The sequence below is a fragment of the Pagrus major genome, chromosome 3 (assembly GCF_040436345.1).
Source record: "Pagrus major chromosome 3, Pma_NU_1.0".
NCBI classification, from domain to species: domain Eukaryota; kingdom Metazoa; phylum Chordata; class Actinopteri; order Spariformes; family Sparidae; genus Pagrus; species Pagrus major.
The window spans coordinates 11,441,647-11,452,487 of record NC_133217.1 but is presented as its reverse complement, the minus strand read 5'-3'; the positions used below and the strand labels follow the sequence as shown (position 1 = coordinate 11,452,487).

At 43.2% G+C, this 10,841-nt stretch overlaps 1 protein-coding gene across 1 annotated transcript; it reads right to left on the bottom strand.

Moving 5' to 3' along the window:
- Positions 1–808: 808 nt before the first annotated feature.
- On the bottom strand, positions 809–2,434 carry dlx6a (distal-less homeobox 6a). Its single transcript, XM_073463473.1, has 3 exons — positions 2,128–2,434; positions 1,262–1,455; positions 809–1,048 (listed from the first exon to the last, which is right to left on the bottom strand). Exons 1-3 carry the CDS (start codon positions 2,432–2,434, stop codon positions 809–811), a joined length of 741 nt encoding a protein of 246 aa, XP_073319574.1.
- Positions 2,435–10,841: the final 8,407 nt, after the last annotated feature.

Sequence of the window (10,841 nt, the reverse complement as noted above, 5' to 3'; positions counted from 1 at the left end):
AGGGTAAGTTAATTTCCTCCGGTGTTGAGTGCATTTTGATCAGTCTATATACTGTCTTCATCAGCCACTGGGCGCCTTTTTGGATTTATTTAAAATGTTTACTCGGGTGAAATGGGCTTTTCACTGAGCACTGTGTCATCAGCTTATGTTCATGGTGTCTGGAAAGAAGCTTGTGCGCACCAGGGGGACGGGAAATAGGCCTGTTATGGTGTGATGTTGGCCCAATATGAAGCATCAAAGAGGGGCCTAGTTAATTTCTTTTTTTTTTTCTCTGTGGAAATCATGCAACAGCAGGCTTCTGTTTTGAGTCACGATTTACTCAATCTGACAAAACATAAAAAGTGTATGTACAACTAAAATCGCAGATTATATTTACAGACAGACAATTTGCTTGGTTTTGCATGTTGGAGAAACAACCCAAAAAAGAAAAGAAAAGAAAAGAAAAAAAAGGAGAGCAGTCAGGAGGAGTCCACCATGGCTGACAGGTTCAGGTGTGTGAGCAGTCTCTCTCTTTTTTTTGTCCAGAAGTGGCCAAAATGTCACTGATCATATTTGGTATATTGACGTTCAGATGTTGACATGAATGAAAGCATAACAAAGATGCGAGCCCACTGAACTGAACAGCCATGTACGCTTTAAAAAAAAAAAAAAAAAAAAGGTTAGTTCCCTTGTTTGTGTCATCACACCGAGGCTTGGCTGCAGTGTTTTTTATCCTTCAGCATCCAGTCTGTGCGCTGACACAAATTGTAGGCTACGTTGGAAACTGCATGGCGGAGATCCGGAGAGAGAGGAGGCCCCCCTCGTCAGTCTATCTCTGCATCGAGTCCTGATGTGGGGAGGAATACCAGTGAGAGTAGCCGGGCATGTAGCTGTTGGCCGGCATGTTTACTCCTTTGGAAGAGGCCGAGACGTCCCATATCGGTGGGATGGTCGGGGAGCGCGGGGACAGAGACATGGAGCCCGGGATGGGGTCGGTCTCGTGCACGTTGCCGCCTTGCTTGAGCAGCTTCTTGAACTTTGACCTCTTGTTCTGGAACCAGATCTTTACCTGCGGGGGAGAGAGGGCGCGCGTAATTAGCGGGGCACGTGTGGATAAAAGGGCGTGTGAGAGATCAGGCCCCCCCCCAAAAAAAACAAAACAAAACAAAACACAGAAGCAGAAATTAATAATAAAAATAATCCTAATTCTTATTATAATTCTACAGTATGATTTCAAGGAGCTCGAGTACAATAAATCCAGAGTGTGAATCCCTCCTCATACCTGGGTTTGTGTCAGTCCTAGAGAGGCAGCCAGCTCGGCGCGCTCCGGTAAAGCGAGGTACTGTGTTTGCTGGAAACGGTGGTTGAGTGCTTGAAGCTGCAAACTGGAATAAATTGTCCGAGGTTTGCGAATCTTCTTGCCTTTCCCATTAAAACGAATTTCCCCGTTTTCAATCACCGTCGTTTTCTGCTGCTCTGCAACAAAAACAAGCAATGTTATTATTCAGAAAAACCTCTGCCTGCCTGCATGTCTTCATTTCTGTGCTGGGTGGAGAAACTGTTATTTAAAAAAAAATAATACTCCTGCAAGGTGGAGATAAATTCAGATCGAAACAGTGTAAAAAAAATAATAATAAAAAAATGAAAAATTCATCCTGATACACGCTGGCGTCTCACATTGCCTTTAAACGCCGCGGCAGCCACAATCCTCATACGCTGTCATATTTAGGATATTGCTGGTAATGACATGTCAATTAAATGCTAATTACAACATTCGAGGCGTGCGGGCTGCCTAATTTTCACGAGTAGTTGGGTGAGGATTGCACGGTCGTCATGATCACACCCCGGGCATTAAAACAAGGTTTTGTTGGAAACGGAGAGGACAGCAAAAACAGGCTGAGAACAGGCTGCATCGCGAATTATCCGGTGCCATTTACGCACGATTTTTCTCTTCAAAGGTAATCGCCCACCTACGCTTCAAAGACCATTCGTCCGAATTTTTGGAGTGGCCGCGCGCTGGCTTGGGCATGACACCAAGGTTTGATCCCCCCACTGTGGGTCAGCCGTATTAAAAGAAGAAGCGCCGGGGGGGAAATGGACATGAAACGTCGCGTCTTTTTATTTTTTCTCCAAATGTGGGTCTCTTACCTGTGCCGTCTAACCTTGTCTGTCCTCCCGTGTTGTTGTGATAGGATGGCAGGTACGGGCTGTGGTGCGGATGGCTCACGTAGGGGTAGGGTAACGACCTGTTGTAGGTGTTGGTCCCGGTGTACGGGCTGTTCTCGTGCTGGTGGTGAGCGTGTGAGCCGGAGTGGAGACAGTGCAGCGGGTAGTGGCCGCTGGCCATCGACGGGGAGCTCTGCTGTGAGTGCGACTGCTGCCCAAACTCCATGAAAGCAGACTTGGACGAGTCCTGAGCCTCCAGACCGTCAGCCATCGTAGTCATGGTCATCATCGAATTTTCTGCCTTGAGAGCACTCACCCCCCTCTCTCTCAAGACCAAATCGGTTTTTCTCTCTCTCGCTGTGCTGTTGTCTCTCTCCCCCTCTCCACCGCGCGCAGATATTGTCCTATTAAACACCCGAATTTTCCAGAGGCGTCTTTATTTCCCCCCCTCTCGTCCTGTGATATTCTCACTCAAAGTGCCGGAAGGTAGGCATAAGTTAAGGGAGAGATTTTTAGGTGGATTCTGTTAAAATTGAGCCCTTGCTTCCAGACTTGATGCAGACACTACAAGTAAAATGGTTTGTCTCCAAAGGGCAGCGCCTCCCGATTGGTCATCCAACCCAACGTCATCAGTGCTCTGCGCTTCACGGAGACTTGAGCTGGAGTTAACCCACCTTACCAGCTCCCACCGCAACTATGGGGGGAAATAATATATGGTGGGAAAAGACGCTGCATAATTCCTACAGACGAGCTACACAACAGCTCTTTTTGGAAGTCGATCTCGTTTTTTTTTTTTCCTTTTTCAGCCCAAATTACGCACGACGCGCGACATATAGCGCGCTTTGATTCACAGCCTGATGAGCCGGCATTCTATATGTGCCTCTTTCTTTATCTCAGCTTTTAACTCCTCCTCTCCACAGGCATTAATTACTTATAGAAAAGCATCACACAAACATCCCTTTAGAGAAAATAAAAGTCGAAACCGACTTCCAAACCGAAAGACTTTATCAATTATTTACAAGATATCCATCTTCACACGTCATCTGTCATCGTTTGGAGGGATAAATACCTTTTAATTAAATTTATAAACATTTACAAATGAGTGTGGAATAATCCCAGGCGTAAATAAACCTTTAAATATATTTTATTTTTTAGAGATTATACTTATTTATACTGGAGAGGTGATCTGGTTTATGTCGAGGAAACTCCTGAAACAGGTGAAAAGAGGCCTCCAGCTCCACAAATCAGAACTTTTGCACTTATTTTTGCGCTGATTATTAAATAACTTTTTCTCCTCTGCAGTGCAGTCTTTGCTTTGATGTCTCCTAATGAGCAGCCCCCCCTCTTTGAGCAACCCCCCCTCTCCGCCTTGAGAGTAACATATATTATAACTGCTCGTTCCTCCTGGGGGCTACTGACCATATGATTAAGGATCTTCAGACAATTCAAAATCCAGCACATGTGACACATCAAATAACAATATGCCTGAGGTACAATAGGTTATTTTGCAGATAGAAGGGTGGATACGGAGATAAACTGACAGTGTCTTTTATCCCTCTTGTAATATGAGGCTTGATAGGGTCCTCAATATATGTAAATTATACAGTTTGCCTCTGAGGGCTGCGTTGTTCGATTCGCAAATAAAGAATAAAAATTCTGTATCCGCGATAGGTATTCAAATCATGTTTCCACCACAGTTTTTTCGCCGCATTTCAGCGTTTTCACCCCCCCACCCCCCAAAGAAGGAAAAAAAAAAAAAAGAGGAGACGAAAAATAATTATGGTTGCAATCAAGTTACTGCGAAAACCTATTTGATTAGCGGCCACACTTTACTCAAATTGCAGCTATAAAATTAAGAACAATTCGCCTGTAATGATTATGGACTGGATTTATTTTGGGAGGGTGGAATAAAAGTGGATATAGCATAAATTATCCCCTAATTATACGCCAGTGTCGCCTCAATTATCCTCTTATCAAAAATGGTTGTCTAAATGCAGCGTTTAGTTTCAATTTTCTCCTTTTCTGTAACAAGAACTTGGTACCTTGCTATTATCCTCAGCTACGGTTGTTATTTACTTTGTGGGGATTTAAAAAGTGCACAACCCAGCCGGGTAATCATTTTTACAGCAGCGGACCAAGAGAGGAGCTCACAGAGGCAGGGGATGAGAGAGAGCTGCGAGACATCCACACGGATTGGTTTTTATTCTTCCCAGACTCACTTCATTTCAAATTTGTTTTTAAAAAAAAAATTCAGGGAGCTTCTGTTGGGCTGCAAGGTAAGAGCTTCTTCCTGATTGATGTTACTGCCTCCGTTAATTCTGTGTCTTTACGCACAGCAGCGGTAGCGTGGCCACGCATGCAGACCTTTGCAGGGAGACAGCAGCACACCTCTGGTCACCCCTCAGTGATCTGACATAGTGGCCAATTCCCCTGCCCGCGTTCCACTTGGACACGCAGTAGAGAAACCAGATCCTATACCTTTTCTAATCGCCCTTTGAGAGCCACTACAAAGACATGCATGCTTTTTTTTTTAGTGCGGCGATGTTTCCCCCCGCGGGTTAAAATCTCCAGGCTAGATTGGATGAGACGTCTTTATTCTTGTGTGTGTGTGTGTGTGTGTGTGTGTGTGTGTGTGTGTGTGTGTGTGTGTGTGTGTGTGTGTGTGTGTATGTGTGTGTGTGTGTGCCACCGCAGGATTATTAAGTTGCGGGATAACCAGTCCAGTGCGGGTGATGTTAAAGTCTCGGTGTCCCGCAGGCGTGTTTGGAGGCTCACTGAGATTAAGTGAAGTGGTGAAAGAGCGGATTTGTTTGAACAGAGAGAACATGACATACTCGACCTGGCTGCTTTTGAAAATCTGTAAGATGGAGCCCATTGCACGCATGCTGACAACTGTGTCTAATTGTAAAGGCGCGCGGAGGAACCACGGGCCTGTATGGGATGTTATCACTGGACAGATTTTACGCGTTTTTTTGTTTTTTTTGTTTTTTTTTACGCATATGCTTCACCTGCTGTATCATGCCTCCCTGCCCCCCTATTAGCAGTTCATAGCCTTATTCCTGGAGAGAACGATTTTATATTTCACTTCGTCAAAAAATGTCAATCACAAAAATGAACAGCATTCAGCCGCAAATCTAGAAATCACTTTGTCCCTAAGTAGATGATTGACCTTCAGCACAATCAATGGCCGTGGTGGTTTAATAGAAGTGGTCTTTATTTCCAGCTGTCTTATAAACGCTGATGAATGACTCTCTAAAATCACTCCAGGCCTGGGATTTCCCTGACATCCACTGTCTGATACATGGAAACTGAGACCATTTTACATCGCACTGTAGGTGCAACCTAGCGTTATTTAATGGTTAACACAGTCACTGTCAGTTTGAATATTATTAAGGCGGGAGAGGCGATATTTTGGCATTGATAAGCTCCTTTACGCACACAGATTAGATTAAAAAAAGATAAAATATAACCAGCTTCCTCTCTTCTCTCTCTGACTGTGTGTCTCTTTTAACACCGCACGTCTTTCCCGCTACATCTGGCCACATGTGTTAATCATATCTGAGCGTTAAGTTCCAGAAAGACACAGGTCATAATTGTCGCGAGAAGGCAGGGCTTTTGCGGTCGGGTCCCTCTAACAGCTATCGACTGGCTCGCATGGAAAGCCACCTCCTTGGCTGCTCGGGGACCCGGGCGGTTGTGGACGCTGAGGCTTGTGTCACTGCAGAAAAAGAGAGACCGGGAGCCGCTTAAACAACATGTCTCCCCTTCTTCGTCTCCACAACGCAAAAGCCACTGGCGCTGCACAGACAGCCAGGCGTCGACGGCTCTCCATCTCTGCACATGCACGCAGCTGTTAGGATAACACGGTTCATTGTAGCTGGATTCAGAGGGAGCCCCCCCCCCCCTTCCCTCACACCACACACACACACACACACACACACACACACACACACACAAGCCCCCCCAAAACGATCACCGATCAGCCTTTAATGCTCCAGTCGAATTCACCCGTGCCCAAATGGTGGCGCGCCGCTTTTACGCACGTAAATTGCGCACGGCGAGCTAATGCAAACCCACTTATGCACAGCTTTGATGTGTGTTGTAAAAAAAAGGAAAAAAGCGTGCAACTACACCAAGAAAAATTAGTGCGGTTTTGTCATAAAGAAAACCACGCGCTCGCGGGCAGGCGACTGTTTACAATAAGTTTTGCATCATAAATTAGGATCGCATTATCTCTCGAGTAAATAGAAAAATTGGCATATGCATGGCCCCCAGGTGCAGGCGAGGGCCTTCGCCTCGGATGGATCCAGCGTAGCGTGATGGTTAGTGGGAGCTAAATGACCACAAATAAGCAAAAGGCCTGCACCAGTGAGTCTTCACAGCCTCTCACGGACTTAATGGATTGAATTTGGCACGGATGGAGCTGCACTTGTCCCACTCCGTCCTAATTAAGACCGCTTGTTTCTCTTGTCGCCTTTCTCTCGCTGCATATTTAGCTCCACCTGAGTGATTGCGTTGTTCGGTTTCCTGCACCGGGCATATGGTTTTTACATATTTTATCGTTTGTTTCAGAGGTGGTGAGAGGAAAGCAAGGCCAGTGGAGCTGAAATTCAGCCATTAAAACGCAGAATATGAACGAAAACAGCAGAAATGGCAAGATTTGCCTCCCATTTCTGGCCACATTATCAATATTATTAAGACAATACATGGAGAAAAGGCTGAGGAGGAAGATACAAGGGTTTAAATTAGCAGTTTTATCTCCACACAACTCAGCTGTTTTATCGGTTTGGGCCCAGTGACGCTGGATGCGCTCTGGATGTGAAGTCAGTAACAAAAGGAGCTATATCCCAAAAAGTTGATCTGAATTTTATGTTGGTGACAAATAAGACTATAGTGAGCGAAGGGGTTTGCATTGGTCCCCCCACCTTTTCCCCCTCTCTCGACTTAATACGCGACATTATTAAGTCTGACAGCACAGTGGTCGGTCTTGAAGGAGAGGATTTGGTCGATAGATGACAGACAGGAAGGCCAGCAATCATGGGCTCTTTTTTTATCAGAATGTACTGTTCGATGCCGTTTATCCCTGATGATAGAAAATTGCTCTGTTGCCAGGACGCTGGCGCTGAAATAGAGGGCAGGAGCAACATTTCCATTTTCCAGTTTGAAAGCCATTGAAATGAATTAGTAAAAAATGGAAGAAAAAAAAATAAAAGGGAAAAATGAGAAAGAATCCCCTGGTAAACAAAGGGGAGCAAACAAAGATACCATTTTCTTGTTGCCGAGAATCCACCCTCCTCATTTCCCCTGTTTTTTTTGTTTCTGTTTTTGTTTTTTTCCCTCGTCCTGCAGCAGCAGCAGCAGCAGCAGCAGCAGAGAGGGCTTTTTACTTCAACAGTTGCAAATCACATGCTTGGCTTCTAATGTAGTCCGAGGCCTGGGCCTATACTTCAAAGACAATCATTTATTTCCCTGCAACCTCCTGGAATAATTAGAGCGCCTTTTCATCTGTCGTGACAGAGAGAGGGGGAAAAAGAGGAGAGAGAGAGAGAGAGAGAGAGAGAGAGAGAGAGAGGGTGAAATTAAGAAAGACTTGACAACGAGGAGCATTAAGCAAAAACCCTGAGACATTTAACCATTTGGCAAACGAACAGAAACGTGTCACAGTGGAGAAAAAGCTGAATATTGAAGGACGAAATCTACAATGCACAATATACAGTACACAGTACAATACATAAAATATACTAGCCCTCGATTAGTGCACGATTTTTATTATTATTATTATTATTATTATTAATGTTGCATCACCAGTTCGTGTGAAGTGTTTAAATCTTGCATTTGACATCTTTGTATCTTTCAAACCATCCCGTCAAAACACTAAAATGTAAAATATTAATATTTTTTAAAAACAGATAACAGAAATATTAATGCACGAGGTTTAAAAACAAGCATATCATGTCACGATGGAGGATATTTCGAGGCCTCCATTGGGTTTTTTTTTTTTTTTTTCGTTAAGGGAACATAATTATCTGTAATCTGGGGATTATTTATCAGTGACACAGACAGATCCTGCAGAGAGGCCATCATCAGTATACAGGAGGAGAGGAGGGTAGGGGAGGGGGGGTTACTGTCTGTGTCCGAGCAGGCAGGTGGTTTAAAACCCCTCCACAGGCTCTGAGCTCCGCCACACGCTGCATGGAGCCTGATGGATGTAGAAATGACACCCGAAACACTGGATTATAGGGAACCCTTAAGAAGGCATGTAATAAATCGTTCAACATTGTGGTTTTCGTTTGGGAATCAATGGTGATTAAAATTGGCTGGATTTTGAATGAGGTTTGGTACGAGCGCGAGGGATAAAAGGATATTTTTCCTGAATATGCGATAAATAAATGAAGCTCATTAGATCCACACAATTCTCTGTTTCCCACCTCACATATATCCTGTAATATGTAGACAAACATCCCGCCATTTTACCATAAACTGAGTTATATGCTTTCTAAGGTCTGCATGGACTCATGTCAACATATTTTAATGGGATCAACCTGCGTAAACATATATATATAATCTTTATAGGATAATAATGAAAGTGAGGCTTTAAAATGTGGAGCATATGGTGGATAAATAAAACCACTGCTGACCAATTAAGAGGCTCATCTGCAAATGCAACCAGATGAACCTCATAAAAGACAAATAAACACAGAGAGAGCACATAACTCTCCATGTAGAGCTTTAAACTGGCACCACAGAAAATACAGACTGCTAGTGACACAAAGATTTAATATTATACAGGATAAACTTTGACAATAAAAGAAAGAAAACATATCCTCCATGAACAAAATAGTACAAACTAATAACCAAATAGTGTGTGTGCTCCAACAGGAAAAGTCCTGGTTCTCATATAGGAATGAATGCCCCGCTGGAGGAAGTGCTGCACACAATAGCCAACACTGACTGCAAAATAAAAGAGGTTGAAATTTAAGAGCAGAGCGGTGTGAACTGGAGTGTAAAGAAGGTGAAGAGAAAAGGAGTCACACCTGGTGAGATATGGTGTGGTGGGCGAGCACTTCTCGTTCTCAGATGCTGCTCGGGTTCTCAGGAGCTGGTTGGAGGAGTCAGGTGATAGCTGGGGACCTTTGTCTGCTGCACCTTTAGACACACCTACCTGAAACTGCATTTCAGATCAGGCTGGGTTTTGGTTTAGGTCCATGTGCTCTGCCCTCTTTAGTCATCGTCTTGCACACAGAAAGTTGGAGTGACTGAGTAAATGATGTGTGGTGTTTGTGCAAAAATGTTCCGCTGGGGTAGCCCTGCAATGCAAAGTCCAAATTCTGATTCTGTGCATTCATTTCTGGTTATTTTGCACTGAATAAAAGAAAGAAACATTCTTCTCCAGGTGCAAAAGTGCAAAGACCTGATAAATGATCTGTTTCATAGAAAGTACAAATCAGATCACATTATTAAAAGGTTTTATTCTCACGCTGAGAAATAATATTAAATCTATCAAAGCAGCTTTTGTGCACTGTCTAAATATATTTAACATATATTTTGCTCTCAAAAACAACCTTTTTTTTTTCACCTGCGTGGGAAAAAAATTGGTTATTTATTTGTTAAGCTGCAGCTCTTACCTTCATCATCATCACCATCATCATTATTTTCATCATTACTATTATCATTATCATTATTAGCTGGCTCTTGAGGTTTATTTTGGTGCTTGTGTTGTTGCTGTTGCTGCTAATATCATCATAATAATCATCATTACATTCATCACATCTCCAGTTCGTTTAATGTGCTCAGATCGTGTATTTGCCATATTACTACAGCCAGTCTTCAAAACAATACCTAAAAATATAAAAAGGTAGAAAAATATTAGGAGAGCGGATTATTACAGAATATTTTTGTAAGAGGTTTTTTTTTAAAAGACAAGCTAAGATCTACACAGGGACATTTTAAATGCCTTGATGTCACAGGATTATAGGATACACTAAATGTACCCAAAGGAAACTATGGCCAGCTATGTTGAGCATTAAGATTATTTTTTAAATTTGACTATTTGTGTAAAATGATCAGCCTTCTTTCATGTTCTGACTGCAAAAAAAATAAAACTAGCAGACAAAATCTCATCAATCCATCGGCCTGTCAGATTTAGTGACCTGTAGCATTATGACAAATGTTTCCCTCCTGAAATCAAAAAGTCTCCATTTATGAATCAAACTATAAAAACATCACTTGGGCCTTGGAAATCTAAACATGAGCTTTTCTTAGAGAAATATATAAACTGCTGTGGGACACTTGTACGCTGGACAGTCCAAAGTCCACTACGTTAACACACCACAGATCAGAGATCAGCTTAGTGATTTGGCCGAAGGATCACGTCTACAGCCAGACTCATAATATCATAGTTATTAATTCGTTGCCTGGAAAGCCCTCCGAGCCTTTATTTTCATTTGCTCTGAACTGTCAGATTGGAGTGGAGAGATTTTTTAGGACTTGGTCCATTTTGGTGAAGTGAAGGGAGCCAATTATTGTCACCATTGCCCTTGAAAATGCATTACGCCTCACCTGAGGGCTCACTCAATCAAAGAGACTGAAGGGGCGATTAACAGATGACTTCTGACCTTAATCCATCGCAGAATCAGCCAAAAGAGCCAGACAGCAATCAACATTTCTCACCCAGTTTCATGTTGCAAACTTTCTTA